General features: G+C 37.3%; 2 protein-coding genes across 2 annotated transcripts; both read left to right on the forward strand.

Annotated features, from left to right (window-relative positions):
* The first annotated feature begins 620 nt into the window (after positions 1-620).
* On the forward strand, positions 621-12724 carry sh3gl3b (SH3-domain GRB2-like 3b). The gene is made up of 11 exons (XM_051689838.1): positions 621-781; positions 5578-5646; positions 5757-5829; positions 5920-6063; positions 6150-6283; positions 8979-9137; positions 9281-9384; positions 9486-9601; positions 9694-9726; positions 9856-9930; positions 10483-12724. The coding sequence occupies exons 1-11, from the start codon at positions 737-739 to the stop codon at positions 10689-10691; spliced, it is 1161 nt and encodes a 386-aa protein (XP_051545798.1). The 5' UTR covers positions 621-736; the 3' UTR covers positions 10692-12724.
* Positions 12328-19951, forward strand: nedd1 (NEDD1 gamma-tubulin ring complex targeting factor). Its single transcript, XM_051689837.1, has 17 exons — positions 12328-12796; positions 13297-13440; positions 13741-13835; positions 13935-14051; positions 14309-14449; positions 14579-14808; positions 14972-15173; positions 15736-15895; positions 16018-16149; positions 16262-16306; positions 16442-16546; positions 17983-18027; positions 18151-18323; positions 18445-18628; positions 18706-18820; positions 18934-19000; positions 19129-19951. Exons 2-17 carry the CDS (start codon positions 13305-13307, stop codon positions 19231-19233), a joined length of 2052 nt encoding a protein of 683 aa, XP_051545797.1. The 5' UTR covers positions 12328-12796; positions 13297-13304; the 3' UTR covers positions 19234-19951.
* Positions 19952-20295: the final 344 nt, after the last annotated feature.

Consider the following 20295-nt stretch of genomic DNA (forward strand, 5'->3'; position numbering starts at 1 on the left):
ATGTGCCACATAGACTTGCAGATGGAAGTATTTCTGTAGTCCAACTGGTAGTTATCCTAGTGACATCAAGATCAGAGGTCAATTTCCAAGGACATTCTTACTGATCAAATTTATACCTTGAATCAGGGCCATAGCAACTAATTCTGGGCCCCCTGACTATATACACTGCCCTGGGCCTCTTACCTTTTAAAATAATACAGTTTTGAATTTGTTGTGGGCCCCTCTGGACCTTTGGGCCCCTAGAATTGTTACTGCCTTAATCCCCACTAGCAACGGCCGTGCCTTGAATGCACTATGTTGGATAAAAGCATCTGTCAGATCTGAACAAATGGATATTTCGATTTAAAATAAAAACAATCGCTGCTCATATTCTGTTATATAGGCTAGCTATTTAGAGAAACAATACGTTTGAGATGCCTCTATGTAGGCCAACACTACGTTTTGCCCTATATCTTCAGAATCTGTGCTCTGAATCACCTTTTATGTCCATGAAAGTAAAATTCTTGCAATAGACACATTACATTTACCGAGTGACCTCAAGGAGCTGCAGGATCTCAGTACAGCCCCACCAGTCAAATCTGGGCAATGTCCCAATGTGCTTATAACAGGATACATTGCGACGGACGGAAGAGGGTGGAGAGCTGTGTGCACTCACGAGGAGTGATAGTACACAACCGCACACTGAGCCATCCCGACACGCAAGTTAATATTAAACATTTCAGGTTGAAGGATAAGGATGTCAGTGGCCGGACTGAAGAAACAGTTTCACAAAGCCAGTCAGGTAATGCGAAGCTTTCGTTTGACGATTCAAAGCAGATATATGTCACCGTGTTCGAGTCATTTCTTTAAACTGATTCAGCATTAAGAACAAACATTATTAACAGTGATTTAATTCGCGCTTAAAAAGACTTTTAATACTATTGCTACGTTTGTTGACGGTGTGGATATTTTAGCTAACATTTCTCAGTGCGTCACTTTTCAGGCTGTTTCAGTATCTAGAGCGACTGTACTGAAGCCAACTATGTATGACCTAATGTGATGGTCCAGTTAAAGAAATATTCCGGTACTAATAAAAGTTAAGACCATTTGACAGCATTTGTGACATAATGTTAATTACCACAAAAATTATTTTTGACTTGTCCCTCTTTTTCTTAAAAAACAAACAAACAAACAAAAAAAGCAATAATCTGGGTTACAATGAGGCACTTACAATGGAAGTGAATGGGCCCAGTCCGTAAATTTCAAAATACACACTATTTAAAAAGTATAGCCACAAGACGTAAACAATATGTGTGTTCGCATGATATTAGAGTGATAAAATTGCTTACTAACCTTTTCTGTGTAAAGTTAGACAATTTTGCAATTTTGCTGCAATGGCGACAACTCTGTAAAACCTAAAACCCCTAAATTGACTAAAAATTATGATTCTAACCACTTAGCTCAAATAATACACTAGTTCTAACAGAAGAATTCATGGAAGTGCTTTTATAAAATTATAAGCTTCACATTCTGCCTTTTAAACCCTCCAAAGATTGGCCCCATTCACTACCATTGTAAGTGCCTCACTGTAACCCAGAGTTTTGCTTTTTTTAAAGAAAAGGAGGGACGAGTCAAAATATATATATATTTTTTTTTTTTTTGGTAATCAACATTATGCCACAAGTGCTGTCGATTGAGCTTAACTTGTATTGAACAAGGAATATTCCTTTAATGCTGGGTTGTCTTATAAGTGTTCAGAAGCACTAAGCAGTGACAGTCATTTAACAGTAAAAATACCCTTAAACTTGTAATCTCCAAAAAGAGGTTCTGGACAGTAAGTTATGTGCAAGAGTTTTCTAATTGTTTAAAAAATACCAATATTTGAAATTATCTCTGAACTCATGTAAAACATTTGCATTGTGCATAAAAACCTCTTACTTGTGGGAAAATAAATCACTGTAACGCTCGGACATGAGTGGCTTACCGCTTTTTTTAAAACAGCGGCAACAGCAATATGATGAAAGACACCAATACAGTTACAGTGAAGCACTTATAATGGAAGTGAATGCGGCCAATCTGTAAACGTTAAAAACTCACTGTTTCAAAAGTATAGACACAAGATATAAACAATATGCATGTTAACATGATTTTAGTGTGATAAAATCGCTTACTAACCTTTTCTGTGTAAAGTCCTAGCCAGTTGTACAACTTCATTGCCATGACGACATACCGCTGTAAACCCTAAAACGACCATAAAAAATGATGATATAAACAAGTTTACAGCTCAAATAATACACAAGTTTTAAAAGAATTAATGTAAGTGCTTTTATAAAATTATAAGCTTCACATTTCTGCCTTTAAACCCTCCAATAATTGGCCCCATTCACTTCCATTGTAAGTGCCTCACTGTAACCTCAATTTTTGCTTTTTTTAAAGAAGAGGAGGGATGTCACAATTAATTTTGTGGTAATCAATTATGCCACAAATGCTGTCGATTGAGCTTAACTTGTATTGAACCTGGGATATTCCTTTAAACATTTGTGCACTTAATATTTTTAGTATGTGGTAACCATTTTTTGAAAGCAGTAAGGCACTTGAGGCTGTGCAATATTGTGAATATATTCACGGCTGAAGGGGTTATTCTGCTTTACGTTGTGCTTAACAACGCCCTTCAGACGTAACTATATTCACAATATAGCACGGCCTCTCGTATTGTTTAAATGTGCTATGCCAAGTGTGCTTTTATATTCATTTTACAATGCTATGAACACTGCTCATCTAATCAGAATTCAGGGTCGCAAACTATCTGTTTTATAAAGAGAAATTGCAGTACTGGCAGGCTAGAAGTCTGTTGCTCAGCTCGCCTATGAAATCAAACTTGCCCCCGTCACCTTGTATTGCTGTGTCAGGCCTGTTGGGTTGAATTACTGCAGAGGTGAGGTGAGCTGCTAGAAGCTAGGAGTTTGCTGACAAGAAAGCTAGTGAGACACACGCACAAGGGTGTTGTCTTTTTCTTGGATACAAAGTCCATCTACTATCTGCTAATGTTTTTGTTCATATCGAGTTTATTGTGGATAATAAATTCTCCTGAAATCTCTTGCAGAGCCTGAGCAGTCACTCCTGCATAGTTTTTGTTTACAGTGCATTAGGGACAGTTTAGGTCCCAAGCCACGAAGTATGATTATTAAAAAAGTTTCCAAGGTCACATTCTTTCTAGTCATTCATGGCTGTTTTAATCCTCTTAGTGTTGTAGAAGCATTGGCCAAATCACTGAACTTGATAAAGAGTTTTTTCTTATGGACTAGAGGAAACAGATTCTCAGTCATCACAATGTGTTAAAAATGGCAAGGTCTGATTTCCTGGTTTTGTTTGGGAATGTATCTCTGTTCACCTGAATTGTGTTGTGGTCAAACTATCATTCTCGTAATCATGTAAAGATTGCAGTTAAACCATTAAGGAAACTATGATCCTAGTCTTTTTGTATTGTTCTTGATACCATTATGTCATAGTTATGAAGAATACTTATGTAGTTGGACTTTGTGTAAAGAAAAAGAAAAAAAAAGGAAAAAAATAATACTGAACCCTAAAAGCTCTGAAAGTGTTTTTAAAGATGTCCTGTTTTAGTGGCATGCCAAAAAGGATTATAACTCTACAAAAAAACAAAACAAAAATAAAAAAACAAAACAAAGAGGGTCAATTGTTTGGTAGTCTTAAAGAAAACTTTTCATATTTTTAATTAAATAGATTATTATGAATTATGAGATTCTCAGCCTAAGAAACTGCTGAAAAATCAAAAAAAAAAAAGACTTCCAACCATACTTTTTTCTCTATTTTGCTAATGTGACATTATGTTTCTCAGGGTGTAAATAATGTAGCTCCGAAAAACTGTTTTTGTTCAGTACCCAATCATGTCACATGTAACTGAGTAAAATTTTGTGTTAATACAACAAAGCAATCAAAAGTTATAGCATTATAAAAATTATCCTAGTGTCCAAAAACATTTCCAAGTGTCCAAAAGCCTCTCCAAACAAATAAAACATAATAATTGTACATAAGAACTAATTACAGATGCAAATACAACAATGACTAAAGGCTGCTTTCACTCCAAAGCATGAAGGCATGAGTAACAAGATCCCATTCTATTCCATTCTGTGTCATTTGAGCCATCATTGAATCTGTGTCATGTACTTGGCGCCATCTCCTGGTGGCCATATGTAATTAGAGTGAACGATCCTCTCTGCCCATATTTGTATGACTTTCACCTCTGGTTGCATCGATCTGAATCCTAAAGCCCAAAGTATACTTAAGTCAGATGCGGACACTCGTACGGGACGCGTGACACAAATATCGTCAACAGCAGAGTGCACAATCACTGAACGAGCGCAGCCCGATTCTTCTAAATGCGCATCTTTGAACTAATATGTGCGTCCGCAAGGTGGCATCACTTACATTTGAGCCATTGCTGTTATGAAGAAGTGCTAGAAGAAGATGAAATTGCTGCTAAACATCAGGAGATGAAGGTAAAAACAACAACAGTGGATGTACAAGTCAAGAGCGCATGTGTGAGGAGGTCTGGAGATACCTGCATTTGTATAGCTGGAGTCTGAAGGAATATAAAATCATCTTTATGGTTCTAAACTCCAGAAGAGAAAGTCCAGTGTCTCATAGCAGTCGTAGCCCGCATGCACCAACCACCTTTGTATGCGCGCATAGTTATATGGAGTATACTTTGACAGGCTCGTGTTTGACCAGATGCTAAGCGTTCACGTCAAAATGAAAGTATACCTAAGGCTTGATACGATTGGTTTAGCGTTCCATGACGTACTACATAATTTCGATTAAGTCACCTGCACCAGGAATGCTAATGTGTTTATAGCCAGATAGCACATTATGTGCTATGTGCACATTGTACTTGGTGTGGATTATTATATGATCTATACATCTGATTATGTTGTATGTGGGCTCGTTGTAACAAATGGACTTGAGTAAAAAGAAAAGCTGGTTGTATTCAACTCTCTGAGAGCTTTCCAACAACACAAAATAAGGCTATTTTATCAGTTTGATGTTTTTACAGATTACAATAATATGTACAGTACAGTGCAAAATGATTAACAAATTATCAAAACAGAACACTTCTGATTTGTCTACAAATTTTAAACCACTTGTTCAGTTCTGGTCATAATGCCTAAATGTTTAAAACCAGTGGGCCCATCCGAGCTTAAGAGTTAAAGCTTTTGATTCAAATCACCTAACCTGTTGATGTGCATGCCCCCTCCCCCCAGAACTGATGTTACTTTGCTTAAATTAGTTCAAATACACTGTATAGTCTAGTCAAAAAAAGAGTTAATAATGTTGACATATTATAAAGATGTATAATTTGTCAACATTATGAACAATTTGGAACAGCACACTATATGGTAAATGTGAACTAATTTAAGCAAAGTAAAGTCAGACCCATGGGTGGGGTCAATGAGCATCAACAGGTATGGTCAACTGTTTAATTTCTGAACCCATTTTCTTAACTTATTGCCCACTCTGTGCTGACATATTGATAACAAATAAGTTGTTTCTTTTTTTCATCTTTGTTTATACTTCCAGTTACTAAAGGAAAAGATCAATGGGGTTGAAGGGACAAAGCTGGATGAAGAATTCCTCAATATGGAAAGGGTATGAATAATACATGGATAATGAAAAAATAATGTTAAATTGAAATATTAAGGACTTTGTTGCATCAAAATGCTTTTTCATTGTGTATTTTATTGGTTGCTTTATTGTAGAAAACGGATATTACTCACAAATTGATTCTTGACCTTGTTCCGAAAACAATAGGATATCTTCAGCCAAACCCAGGTATTAAATAAACCATGTTTTTTAAAGGTCATTCTTTAAAGTTTAGTTAATATGATTTTTTTTAATCATGCAATTATTATTGACTTCTAGCCTACAGAGCAAAACTCAGCATGCTCAACACAGTCTCTAGAATACGCGGGCAGATGAAGGCTGTCGGTTATCCACAGACTGAGGGCATTCTTGGAGATTGTATGCTCCGCTATGGCAGTGAGCTTGGAGTTGAGTCTGGTTTTGGTATGTTAGAGACAACGAATGAAACAGAAATGATGTTTTTGAATATAGATTTCAAAATAGCAGTTTTTATGTTTCTACAACTGTAGGTTTTGCTCTGATTGAAATGGGAGAGGCATTGAAACAAGTAGCCCAGGCAAGAGACTGTATGGATGTCCGAGTGAAGCAAACCTTCATTGATCCTCTGCAGTCACTACAGGACAAAGAACTGAAGGAAATTGGGGTATGGGGTCATAATGTTGTTAAATAAGCATAATGTAACTTGGATTCCTCTTTGGGTTAATTCAAAAAGTTGAGATTTCCTGTTATTTTGCAGATGCATTTTTTTTTTCACAGCATACTAATTGCAGGGACAGTTAGCCTGGATAAAAGTGTTGTTAAGTGCCTTCTTCAAAACATGCATTTATGTTTGGGCAGGGTTACCCAATCAGGGCTTTTGAACCCCTATAGGGGATTATGAGATTTACATTTTGCATTTAAGCATTTGGCAGATACTTTTATCTAAAGTGACTAACAGTGCATTCAATGTATACATTTTATCTTTTCATCAGTTTTTGTGTTCCCTGGGAACTGAACCCACGAACTTGGCATTTCTAGTGCCTGGAATACAGGTTGTGATAGAAAGATTTTAAATACATTTATAATTACAATATTAAATATATATATATATATATATATATATATATATATATATATATATATATATATATACACTATATTGCCAAAAGTATTCGCTCACCCATCCAAATAATTGAATTCAGGTGTTCCAATCACTTCCATGCCCACAGGTGTATAAAATGAAGCACCTAGGCATGCAGACTGCTTCTACAAACATTTGTGAAAGAATGGGCCGCTCTCAGGAGCTCAGTGAATTGCAGCGTGGTACTGTGATAGGATGCCACCTGTGCAACAAGTCCAGTCGTGAAATTTCCTCGCTACTAAATATTCCACAGTCAACTGTCAGTGGTATTATAACAAAGTGGAAGCGATTGGGAATGACAGCAACTCAGCCACGAAGTGGTAGGCCACGTAAAATGACAGAGCGGGGTCAGCGGATGCTGAGGCGCATAGTGCGCAGAGGTCGCCAACTTTCTGCAGAGTCAATCGCTACAGACCTCCAAAGTTCATGTGGCCTTCAGATTAGCTCAAGAACAGTGCGTAGAGAGCTTCATGGAATGGGTTTCCATGGCCGAGCAGCTGCATCCAAGCCATACATCACCAAGTGCAATGCAAAGCGTCAGATGCAGTGCTGTAAAGCACGCCGCCACTGGACTCTAGAGCAGTGGAGACGCGTTCTCTGGAGCGAATCACGCTTCTCCATCTGGCAATCTGATGGACGAGTCTGGGTTTGGTGGTTGCCAGGAGAACGGTACTTGTCTGACTGCATTGTGCCAACTGTGAAGTTTGGTGGAGGGGGGATTATGGTGTGGGGTTGTTTTTCAGGAGCTGGGCTTGGCCTCTTAGTTCCAGTGAAAGGAACTCTGAATGCTTCAGCATACCAAGAGATTTTGGACAATTCCATGCTCCCAACTTTGTGGGAACAGTTTGGGGATGGCCCCTTCCTGTTCCAACATGACTGCGCACCAGTGCACAAAGCAAGTCCATAAAGACATGGATGAGTGAGTTTGGTGTGGAAGAACTTGACTGGCCTGCACAGAGTCCTGACCTCAACCCAATAGAGCACCTTTGGGATGAATTAGAGCGAAGACTGCGAGCCAGGCCTTCTCGTCCAACATCAGTGTCTGACCTCACAAATGCGCTTCTGGAAGAATGGTCAAAAATTCCCATAAACACACTCCTAAACCTTGTGGAAAGCCTTCCCAGAAGAGTTGAAGCTGTTATAGCTGCAAAGGGTGGGCCGACGTCATATTAAACCCTATGGATTAAGAATGGGATGTCACTTAAGTTCATATGCGTCTAAAGGCAGATGAGCGAATACTTTTGGCAATATAGTGTATATATATATATATATATATATATATATATATTTAAAAATAAAAAAATTATAGTTTAAAACAAAAAAATACTAAGAAAAATAACAAGAAATATTTCACAAATGTACATTTCTTTTTATTTGTATTCTACACTCAAAAACAAAATAGCTCTTTGGCTGAACTTGATTCAGTCGTGGACAGTGGTTTCTCGTGTTTGAAATTAGTTTTGTTTTCTTAACTTAAAACTGCTATGTAATCTCAACACAACACTTTGTTTAGAAGGAACCTAGTTGAATTGGGTAAACTCAACAAAATTAGACATCTCAAAGTAACTCAAATAAATCTCTTATTTCTTTATGTGCTAACTAGTAAAAGTTAATGTTAGCTTAGCATGCCAAATACATGCTGGTTAGAAGCACTACAGAGTATAGTTTAGTAACAATGCTATGGTTAGCACAGTATTTGCTCAATGAAGCAAACAATCATTTCGTGTGCTACTTCTACCTGTCCTCATCGTTACCATAATGGTAAACCCCAAAACTTTAACATAACAGAAACTCTTCTAAATATCAACATAACAAACCATTAAACACTAACAAGAATCCCTCTTTATATTCATCTTACACAAAAACACATAAAATAACACTCAATTTTAACATTTACTGTCTCTCTATCGAGTCCCCTGCAAAGCACCTGCCCTGTTTCATCAGTGCTACATTAAGATTTATGTAGTCCCAACTCAAATAGATGAGGTTTTGTCCATTTTACAAATTTAAATGGATAGAACGCAATGAAATCAAGTTTTGACAAAATGTTCTAGAATTGTGTTGCTTTAGTTGATTTTAATTAAGTAAATTGAACAAGCTGCAAAAATCCTTTTTTGAATGTAATCATTCAACATGAATATAAGTGACACATGCATTTTGTTTAAAGAAATTATTTTTGTACTGAACGAAGAACTTACCTTCTTTTTCTGATTGTCAGTACCATTTAAGAAAACTTGAAGGCCGTCGTCTAGATTTTGATTACAAGAAGAGGCGTAAAGGCAAGATCGCAGACTCTGAGATAAAGAAGGCATTTGAGAAGTTTGAAGAATCCAAAGATCTGGCTGAGAGAAGCATGTTTAACCTCTTAGAAAAAGATGTAAGCCAAAATGACATTTTGTCCACCAAATACAGTTCTTTGTTTACAGTACTTACAATACTGCTTTAAAAGCATTTGTATATTTTTAACTTAGTCAGACCTTGTTTTCCAATGCATTGTTAATGGCATTTATTGTGTTTTAGGCAGAACGGATGCAGTATCTCTCAGGTCTTACAGAAGCAGTAATAGACTACCACCGCCAGTCATGCCAGATTCTAGAACATCTCAGGAGCAATTTGCAGACCAGGTCAGAATCATGATTTGTTCATAGACCTCAACTCATATTAATTAAGTTCTTAGATCTATTTAATTGATTACGGTGCCCTCTTATTGTGTCCCTGTCTATAGGATAACAGATGCAAGCAATCGACCCAAGAGGGTATTTGCATCAAAATCAGTTGCAAGCACAATGTGCTACACGGATATTTATGGTTTTTCCACTTGCTCTTCCGGACAGTCATCAGGTGTAGTGTTTAGTTGTACTCTTATGTAGACTGAAAGAGTCTTGGAACATGTAAATGCTTCTTGGTCTGAAATATTATATTATGTACCACAGCTACTGAGGTTACTGAAGCTTTGAGTGAAAAATGTAAGTATTTTAAAAACCGTATGATACACATCTGTCACTTAGATGTACCACACAGCCTTATATTTAATAGACAGGAAGGCCAAGCTACAGTAGGTTTGCTACTAATGTCTGTCAACGGTTCTTTGCCAGATGCTCCTGTTGTTATTCACCCCCCTGACAAGGAAGCCATGAAAACCCAAACTTCAGTGAATCCAGTCAGCAACTGTGAGTAAAAATCATTTTGACACTTAAGCAGATGTCAGAAATGGCTGCCGCTATGAGGGTGTATAGTGGAAAAGAATTTGGACTCATAGCCACCTCTTTAAAATGTCTTTGCATTATTTAACTTTTCAAGCAAAACATTGAAAAAAAAGATATGCTTGTTTCAAACTATAAAACAATAGATATATTGTTCAAAATTAAGATCAAACAAATTTTTACATTTTCTTGTTGTCAAACTAGTGAAACATAGTTAATGTGATGAACTACACTTGTGGTTACTCTTGAAAGTCCTTAAACAATGTAAAATAGTTTTGAGAAAAGGTCTAGCATTATTTGTTTGTAGATGCCACTTTGTTTGATATTTTGTTATCTAATGCAATTAAATTAATACATTTTAATTGTTCCTTAGTTGTCTAAAAGTGTCCAAAACTTTTTGGGTCCACTGTATAGATTTTTTAATTTTGCTATATTATACGTTCATTCTATATATACTATATTGGCTCTTTATGAACATTAAAAACTTAATAAAAGTTGGAATGTGTCAATGTTTGCTAGATGACAGTGGTTCCCCATTGGATCAGCCTTGCTGTCGGGCACTTTACAATTTCCAGCCAGAAAACCAGAGAGAGCTGGGCTTTAAGGAAGGTGACATCATCATTCTGACCAGCCAGATAGATGAGAACTGGTATGAGGGTATGCTCAGAGGGGAGTCTGGCTTCTTTCCCTTGAACTATGTCAAAGTCCTTGTACCTCTGCCACAATGACAGCAGGTTGACATTGCAGCTGGACAGCATGAACTATTCCTGGTTTCAGAGATTCAGAAACTTTAATTATTTGATGAAGTTTAATGAAGAATATTTAAGCTCTTGCTGTATTATCTACGTATGTTATCACTATGCAAAGTCATGTACCTAAACCTTGTATTCCTCTATTTCATTATTTTTTTTTTTACAAATATCTAAATGCAATGTACATTGGAGCGCTGCTATATTAAATGTTTATCATAAATATCCTCGATATGTTCACACACATGAATGTTGCTATGAACCTGCCTGTGTTTATTTTTTTACTTTTTATTTAATAGCACTTGAAAACTTTGAACATATTCCTTCTCAGGAGTGCTTACCATTGCCTTGTATTTCTTTTTACTTCTTTAATGTTTTAAATAAATCCCAAGATGTAGTATACACTAAAGCTGTATTATAGCAATACTGGGTGATTCTCACAAAACCTGTCAAAAAATATCCTAAAACAATACAAAAAGATTATGAAATTACATTTTGCATAAAGAAAATGAAGCCTACATTTAGGGACATTTTTTGTGACATTATTTCCAGGACACTCTCTAGTTCTCATTAACATGTCCAGAAGTTTTACTTTTACTATTCCCATTGTATTCAATGATGATTCTCATAACACCGTCATTAGTCACAGTCAGTAAAATAATTGAAAATTAAATACTTTACAGATTAAAATATATATATTTTTTTATTATTATTGCGGTAATGAGAATATCACTATGACCATCTTTTTTTCTGCATTGTGGTAATGAGAATTGGAGTGTAAAATTTACAGAAGTGTCATGAAAATAATGTCAGAATGTAAAATAATAATAATAATAATAATAATAATCTCAATGGCCCCAAAAATAGGCTTCATTTTCAATAGGCAAAATATTTTTATATTTATTTCTATTGGTTTTGGAGTAAAGAAGAACTAGGAGATTTTCTTGACAAGTTTCGTGATAAACACTACTATCTTTAAAGCATAGCATCACATAACCAGGGGTTCAATTAAGATTTTTGTGGAGGGACCTTTCCTACTCAATTTAAAGGGATAGTTCAACCAAAAAAAAAAGACAATTCTGTCATTTACGCACCCTCATGCCATCCCAGATGTGTATGACATTTTTCTTTTGCTGAACACAAACAAGGATTTTTAGAAGAAGCTCTGTAGCACCTTACAATTCTAGTGAATTTTGACCAAAACTTTGAAGCTCCAAAAATCAAATAAAGGCAGCATAAAAGGAATCCATATGACTTCAATTGTTTAATGTGTGTCTTCTGAAGCGATGCAATCCATTGGATGAGAAACAGATCAATATTTAAATCATTTGTTTTTACTATAAATCTCCATTTCACATTTTTTAAAAGCGAAAGTGGAGATTTATAGTAAAAAAGGACTTACATATTGATCCGTTTCTCACCCACACCTAATCATATCGCTTGTAAAGACATAGATTTAACAACTGGAGTCATATGGATTACTTTTATGCTGCCTTTATGTGCTTTTTGGAGCTTCACAATTTTGGTCACTATTCACTTGCATTGAATGGACTTATAGAGCTGAGATACTCTTCTAAAAATCTTCGTTTGTGTTCTGCAGAAGAAAGAAAGTCACACATCTGGGATGGCATGAGAGTGAGTAAATGATTAGAAATTTTGGGTGCACTATCTCTTTAACCCCAGATCAAAACTATCCTGTGTGTTCTCGCTATGAATGTTGATCTAAAAAATATAAAAGTGTGGGCTATGAACCTATTTAAATTTGTACCTGCAATTTAACAGCGCTACAAACATTTAAACGCATATTCTTTCTCAGGAGTACAAACTTAGACACTCAATGAATTGTAACTCCTCTCTTCACATTGGCGTTGGTGTATTTCCGAATGTTTCTTGTTTTTTGAGCACAGCAGCACGCCGTAGTGGCGGTTCCTTACTGGAGCCACGAATTTTTCAAACTTTGGTGATATGACAAAGTTTTACACTTAAATAAAAGGACACATTTATTCAGTCTCCGTGGATGTCTTGTGAAGTTTTTACCAACATATCCTCCTGAATTTCCACTCTTTTTGTAGTCTAAACGCAGGGTAAGTAGTTAGCTCTTGCTAATCAGCTGTTGAATACAGGAACTGTTAGCATAACAATATAAACAAAAAGTAGTACATACGCATTGGAAGCAAAGCCAGTTAGATAACTAGCGTTTTAATGGTTTATTTCAGACGTTTTTGTTCAGAATTAGCTGTTGAAGTCACCTGCGTAAATAAATTTTATTATACTCTAAAGTTGTCTTCAACTAGCTTCATTGCTGGTTTGCTAACTTGGTTTCATTTAATAGAAGTATTCAAAAACATTTATACTTGTTGTTAAGGCATAATTCAGACTAAGAATTGACAGTTATCTAAACAAATACGGGTTTCATCTTTCTGTGAGTGTTCGTACAAGTAACAATAATATCATAGCAGTACTTTAATGTGCAGCACCATAAGATGTCATGACTATTTCAGACTAACTGCCTGTAGAGCTTCACGTGAATAGGAACATTATAGCGTGTACGCCTGACAGATGTCCATCTTTTGTCTTTTGGCAGCTGTTGCTATGGAGGACGTCACACGACTGGTGTCGTCAGGTGACTGCCTGAAGATCTGGGACTCGACCTCCATGACGGTGATGGAGCAGTTCAACCCGCACAGTGCCACACATCCGGTGGCTCAAGTGTGCTGGAGCAGCAGCAGTATCCTCTGAAGTTGATGGGCATTATTGGCTTCATATGTCGACAGCATATTTGAGCATCATAGGCATTTTACACATATTTACAGAAAGGGATTCCCATGTAGTTATGTTTTACTTAAAAAAGATCAAGCCCAGTCTTGTAGTGTTGAGGTTCTCAATTGAAATTCCTCTTATATCCAACATAAACAGGACTGGGTGGCTGTTATACATTAAACAGTGGGATAAATTGCAGGTGTATTAATAGAGGTAGTATTTAGTGGGTTGTTTTTACAGCTAAAAGATCTGCCTTAACGATGTTCAGATCAGTACCTGGTCAGTGCCAGCAGTATAGGGGACAAACTGGTGGTTTCCAGTCTCAAGTCCTCACCAGCTGTAGTGATGGAGCTTGGGGAAGGGGTGAGCTGTCAACCTTTTGTTATTAGCTGTCTCAAAAATAAATTGTAATGTGTGAAATTTAATGCTGAGTATGTCTCATAATGGGCTTTTATTTTTAAGAAAAAGCAAACCCGCGTCAGTCTGAACTCCACGTCACAGTTCCTGGTCAGTGGAGGCCTGGATAATACAGTTAATATCTGGGACCTAAAGACGAAGAGATTGCACCGTAGCCTCAAGGTTTGGCACATTTTCAAACAGTGTTTAGCTGTATAGCTAATGAAAGATAACAAGCGTGTCTGCCTCCAATACCATCAAGGAAGTTTCAAAGGACACTCAGAGGGGCGGTTTAGATCTTTTTGACACAAGTTTTATGTGTGCTGATCATTCCGCTTAGGATTGAGACTAAAATCTAAAAACAAATAAAAAAATAAAAAAACTGAAATCTGTGGAATCAGCCACATCCTAACCCATTTCCTTTGCGTCTTTCTGGTTAGGACCACAAGGAAGAAGTCACATGTGTGTCTTTTAATGGAGGAGATAGCTACATAGCATCAGGCTCTACCAGTGGAGATATCATCCTCCACAGTATTACAACCAACCTGTCTAGTAAACCCTTTGGTCATGGGCCAAATGTGGTGAGTTTGTTGGCACAGGACATTTTCTTCAGCCATACAATAAAGCAAGTATACTATACCAGTCATGTAAAGCTTGTGACTGTCCACTGTTAAACTCTTTTTAGAAAGCACAATTTGTTTTCTCTTTAGCCCATTCATGATCTGAGATACTCACTGGTGAAAAGGTCTCTCCTGGGCACCGTGTCTGATAGTGGCTCGGTGGCACTGTGGGATGCCAACACTCAAAAGGAGCTGCACTTGTTTGAGGGGGCACACAAAGCCCCATGTTCAGGGCTGGCGTTCTCTCCTGCCAATGATTTGCTCTTTGTTACTGTGGGGCTGGACAAGAAGATTGTCTGCTATGACACCTCCAGCAAGATGTAAGGCATTATTGTTCCATGCTTGGCACTATACAGTTTGGAGATTACAGCCATTGGAGGTTAATGATTGAAGTATGAATGTCTGTGAAGAATGAATTTCTACATTCAGATTCAGTTGATCAGATGCTAAAGCACATTTGTATATGTGTGCATGTCTCTACAGGGTCTTTCGCAATAAGCAGGTGGAGTCTCCGCTCACAGCCATCGACTTTACTCCAGACGGGGCTGGATTGGTTGTAGGCTCCACACAGGGCAGAATTTACCTGTACGATTTGCGCAACCTCAGTGCACCGGTCAAAATCACCACAGCTCACAAGACTTCGGTTACCTGCATTCGCTTCCAGAACTCTACGTCCAAATTAAAGGTACAGTTGCCGCTGTGACATGTATATAAACATTTGTACCAGCTCACCCTCTGTTACATGTTACGTTGAACTGACTTTTCACCACATCAGTTATAGTCAGGGTCAGAAAGTGGCTAGAAAGAAGATGGTACAGATATTCAAAATGTAGTGGCAAAAACTGCCCCTGTAATGAATTCGGGGTTCCCACAGTCATGGAGTACCTGGAATTTTAACTCTTTAAAACCTGCAGATGTTTGCCACTGAGACATTGGTATGTTATCCGTTAATGCAGCATTGTGTATTGAATAAACAATGAAATTGCGATATAGCCTATGATTACTGCTTTTCTGCTTTTTTGTTCTTTTTTTGCCGATCAGATTCCTGAATAAGGATGACATGCAGTTTGTTTTTATATGGTTGGAACAAAATGTCCACTTAAAGCTGAACAATGGCCCTTGAAAACCAGTTCTAGGGGCAAATATTTTTAATACATTTTTACTTAAAAAAAAAAAAATAAATAAATAAAAAGTAATTTCTGACCCTGGTTATAGTGCATATTTAAAAACAAGCCCTTTTTCCATAGTCCACTAAAACATCATCCAGCAAGTCTTCCCAGTCAAATAAGAGGGTCTCTGTAAAGCTGGGCGGTCAGCAGATGGGGCCTTCCACTCAAACATCTACAGTACCACCTAGTGTGGCTGAATTTCCTGGAGAAAGAGGAGATGGCCAAGCCCAAATCACAGGTCAACTTTTCCTCTTTAGGGCTATATAGGATTTAGCTCCATACTCAGTCATAATTGGTTTGTTTATAGCTTTTTGTAATGTTTTTGGTTCTATAGTTACTGAATGTGTTGTGTGTCTGTAGGTACTGCCGGGGAGTTGTTCTCCCGAGAAGCAGAAGGCCAGCACAGTCAAGATCAGCTGCCGAGTGTGGAGAAGTTTAGTAGTATCGGCCGAAACAGCCTCAACCTGGATATTTTTTCTCCTCTTAATGATGGTAAGTCATCGTAGTGTCCTTGATTTTTAATTTTATTTCAAATCATTCTCTTGTCATCTTTCTTTCTCTGCCTTTTATGGTCTCTTAATATGGTTTTCCATTCACTGTACAGGTTTCAAGACACATGGATTTGGTGATACCCCAACTTCAAGTAATGGTTGGTATTTTCTAAAATATTTACGATGTTCAGTCATATACGGCAGAGTTCAAAAGGTTTTGAATATGTTGTTCAGTAATTACATGGCTAAATGGTTGTTTGACATTAACTGTGAGGTTACTCTATTGTTTCTAGGGGGCAGTATAGATGTGTTCTCAAGGGAGGCAGAAGGGCAACACAACACAGACAGGTTCAGGGTCGGCCGAAACAGCCTAGACATCTTCTCACCTGTGAGAGATGGTGAGAGAACATTTCTATTTTGTGTTATATAGCAGCTTACCATCTGTTTTTAATAATCAAACCATAATTTTATCTCAAATTATTCTTATTTTATTACATATTTATGCATTTATATTCAATTATAGACTGATGTACAGTGACAAGAAAAGTATGTGTACCCTTTGTAATTACCTGCATTTATGTATAAATTTGTCTTAAAATATGGTTTGAACTTCATCTAAGTTACAATAATGAACAAACACAATCTGTTTGAACTGATGACACAAATTATTGTATTGATCTTGTACATATTGAATACATTATTCAAACATTCACAGTGAAGGTTGGAAAAAGTATGTGAACCCCTAGGCTAATGATGTCAACATAAGCTAATTAGAGTCAGGAGTTGGCAAACCTGGCATCCAATTAATGAAACGAGGTTGGAGGAGTGGGTTAGAGCTCCTTTGATTTATAAAAAGCACTCAAACATTTTGAGTTTGCTTTTCACAAAAAGTATCTGCTGACGTGGACCATGCCTCGCAAAAAGGAGATCTCAGAAGATCTATGATCACGAATTGTTGCTTTGCATAAAGCTGGAAAGGGTTACAAAGTTATCTTGAAGAGCTTAGATATTCATCTGTCCTCAGTTTGACAAATTATCTATAAATGGAGACGATTTAGTACTGTGGCTACTCTCCCTAGAAGTGGCCGTCCAGCCAAGATGTCTCAAAGGGCACACCGCAGAATGCTTAATGAGGTAAAAAAGAACCCTACAGTGACATCTAAAGACTTGAAGGTATCATTGAAACTGGTTAACATCTCTGTTCATGAGTGTACTATACGGAAAACATTAAACAGGCATGGTGTCCATGGCAGTACACCACGAAGGAAGCTGCTGCATTGTTGCATCAACGTAAATCCACTACAGAGTGGCTTAAAAAAAATCCACCTTTTGGAGTGGCCCAATCAGATTCCAGATCTTAACCCAATAGAGATGCTGTGGAATGACCTCAAGAGAGCTGTTCACACCAGACCTCCTAAGAATATGGCTGAGCTAAAGCAGTTCTGTAAGAAAGAATGTTCCAAAATTCCTTCTGAACATTGTGCAGGTCTAATCTGCAGCTACCAGAAACACTCGGTTGAGGTTATTGCTGCCAAAGGAGGATCAACCAGTTATAAAATCCAAGAGATCACTTACTTTTTCCACTGCACTGTGAATGTTTAATGGGATGATAATGAAAGATTATAACTGATTGTGTGTTGTTAACTTAAGCGCATTTTTTTGTTTGTTTTTTGTCTATACTTGTGACTTGGATAATGATGAGATCACATTTTATGACCAATTAATACAGAAAACAAGCTAATTCCAAAGGGTTCACATACTTTTTCTTGCCACTGTATGTAGTCTTCAATGCATTTCACCAATGTTTGACCATTTTTCAATAATATCCTTTTAGATTACAAAGGCCACAGACTGAGTGATGCATCGAGTGGAAAGAAAGGCAAGATCTGTGTCTCAATCTACTGTTGTGTACATAAAAGGAACATTAAAACATGATTCATACATGACAAAACAGCACTGTTGTATTCAGCAATACAAACACTTGTATTTACTGTGTTACTAGATTTTGAATACCTGCCTAATTTCCCGGGTGGCTCGTCCCAGCGGAAGACCCCACTGGGCACTTCAGGCAGTCGCTGCTACAGTCCGTCTGTGGTTCAGACTCCTCCACCAATAAAAGAGGAGGAGCCCATCACTACCCCACCACAAGAACCAGATATACAGAATGGCACAAAGGTCCATTTCTTTTTGTTCATAATTAAAAAAAACTGAGCTGATAGGAGTTTTCGGAAGAATTACTGCTGTTCTGTCCTCTCGTATCTATAAATTCACCTCACTGTCTCTGGATTATTGACAGGTGGAAAAGAATAATGACATTCGGCAAGAGTATGATACCATAACTTCACCTCCTGCCTCTCAGAGCACACATGTTCAATCAGTGCATCCATTTAACACACCTGAGCCCACTCTGAGGAGAGATCTGCCCACCCAGCTTACCTATGATTCACCGGTCATTAGATCCCCTCTTGCTGCTGCACCAGGTATGTTTTAAAGGGTGGTAAATTGGATTCATATTTGTTTTTTTAATTGGACATAATGTGTGACTGATGTTTTGAAGCTCCAGCAGCAGCAGCAGCAGTTAATTCTGGAGCTGAGGGCCGTGAAGCTCCACTCACCTCTGTTCAGATGAACTTTGTTCGTAATATGATCCATGAGGCACTGGAGGACTTCAGGTGAGCCACCACACATCCATTAAACTGTAATCTAGAGATCTTAAATGTGGTTGATTGCAGTGATCCAAAGTATCTTGTGTAAACTGATGAAGTATTTTTGTAACTCCCTCCAGGGACACCTGTCATAGAGACATTATCAATCTACAGGTGGAAATGGTTCGGCAGTTCTATATTCAGCTTGTAAGTTTGTTTGACCGTGTCCTGTTGACCAACAAGTATTACAAAAATGAGTCATAAAACTAAAGTTCTTGTGATATGCTAACATTGCTGAATAAAAATCCAGTTTAACATTGTTAATCATTTTTCAGAATGAAATCCACGGTCTGATTGAGAGGTACTCTGTGAATGACACACTTGTCGAGGAGATAGAAAAACTGAGAGAAGAAAACAAGCGACTACGAGCCAATTATTAACAACATTCATGGACATGCTTCTCTCTCTGCATTATGAAGCCTGTGACAGTCCGGGAATACTGACCGAAGTGAAAGAGGGCGGAGAGTAGCTTATTTGTTTCTACTAGTGCCTTAACTCTGCACACCTCGCCTCAAGACCATAGCCCGCCTTTGCATTTGTTATAGTGGCACACACTTTTGTATTTGTTTTCAGGTTGTTTTTTAAGATTTCCTTGCATTTAAAAAACAAATAGCAAGGAAGAGAACACACTTTGTTTTTTTTTCTCAAAAGTGTGTGTTTTGTATGCTGACTATTTTACAGGAAAAAAAATAGATTACACATATTGGCACTTAGGACCTAAAAGCCAGAATGTGGTATAGTGACAACATCTTAGTGTGCATTTTCCCACATATGGATTTTACTCTTTTGTAAATGTTGTCCCAATTATTTTTACAAACCATAAGCCAAAAATTGTATTGTTGAGTTAGAGTAGGTATGGTATTAGATATTTCTTAGCGTTACGTGTATATGGGGATTATTTGAATGCCCTTACTTCTGGTTATAGATCAGCAGCAATACTTGGCATCTCCTTTGAATAAATTTCATATGATCTTGGCAATACATTTGAAATTGAAATGCAAATGACTGACTTAGAATCATTATCCTGTATACTGTGCTCCTAATCCACTTTTGTAGATGTCTTCCTATGGACTGGCCTGAATAAATTATTGCATTTCATGCTTTGCTGTGGTTTTCTGTTGAATAGCTGTACACTCCAATAACTTTGTACTACTAAAAGTATGCCGGTAGCATAATATAAGCAGGGTTGGAAGGGTTACTTTTGAAATGTATTTCACTACAGATTACAGAATACATGCTGTAAAATGTAATTTGTAACGTATTCTGTTAGATTACTCAAGGTCAGTAACGTATTCTAAATACTTTGGATTACTTCTTCAGCACTGGTAGATTTTTTCACTTGTTTTGACTATAAAAACTCTGCCAGTACAGTAAGACAAAATACACATTAAAAATTAGTTCTCTGAAAAACCTAAATATCTTATGCAGTGTTGTTTCTAAAA

The sequence above is a fragment of the Myxocyprinus asiaticus genome, chromosome 46 (genome assembly GCF_019703515.2).
Source record: "Myxocyprinus asiaticus isolate MX2 ecotype Aquarium Trade chromosome 46, UBuf_Myxa_2, whole genome shotgun sequence".
Taxonomy (NCBI): Eukaryota; Metazoa; Chordata; class Actinopteri; order Cypriniformes; family Catostomidae; genus Myxocyprinus; species Myxocyprinus asiaticus.

What these genes read in the sequence shown, in the direction of transcription:
- sh3gl3b (XM_051689838.1), top strand. Translation starts at nt 737, where the DNA reads ATGTCAGTGGCCGGACTGAAGAAACAGTTTCACAAAGCCAGTCAG. An exon ending in TTAACCTCTTAGAAAAAGAT is followed by an intron (nt 9,138 to 9,280) that starts GTAAGCCAAAAT and finishes ATTGTGTTTTAG; the next exon opens with GCAGAACGGATGCAGTATCT. An exon ending in AGGAGCAATTTGCAGACCAG is followed by an intron (nt 9,385 to 9,485) that starts GTCAGAATCATG and finishes CCCTGTCTATAG; the next exon opens with GATAACAGATGCAAGCAATC.
- nedd1 (XM_051689837.1), top strand. Translation starts at nt 13,305, where the DNA reads ATGGAGGACGTCACACGACTGGTGTCGTCAGGTGACTGCCTGAAGATC. An exon ending in AGTGTGCTGGAGCAGCAGCA is followed by an intron (nt 13,441 to 13,740) that starts GTATCCTCTGAA and finishes AACGATGTTCAG; the next exon opens with ATCAGTACCTGGTCAGTGCC. An exon ending in TACCCCAACTTCAAGTAATG is followed by an intron (nt 16,307 to 16,441) that starts GTTGGTATTTTC and finishes TATTGTTTCTAG; the next exon opens with GGGGCAGTATAGATGTGTTC.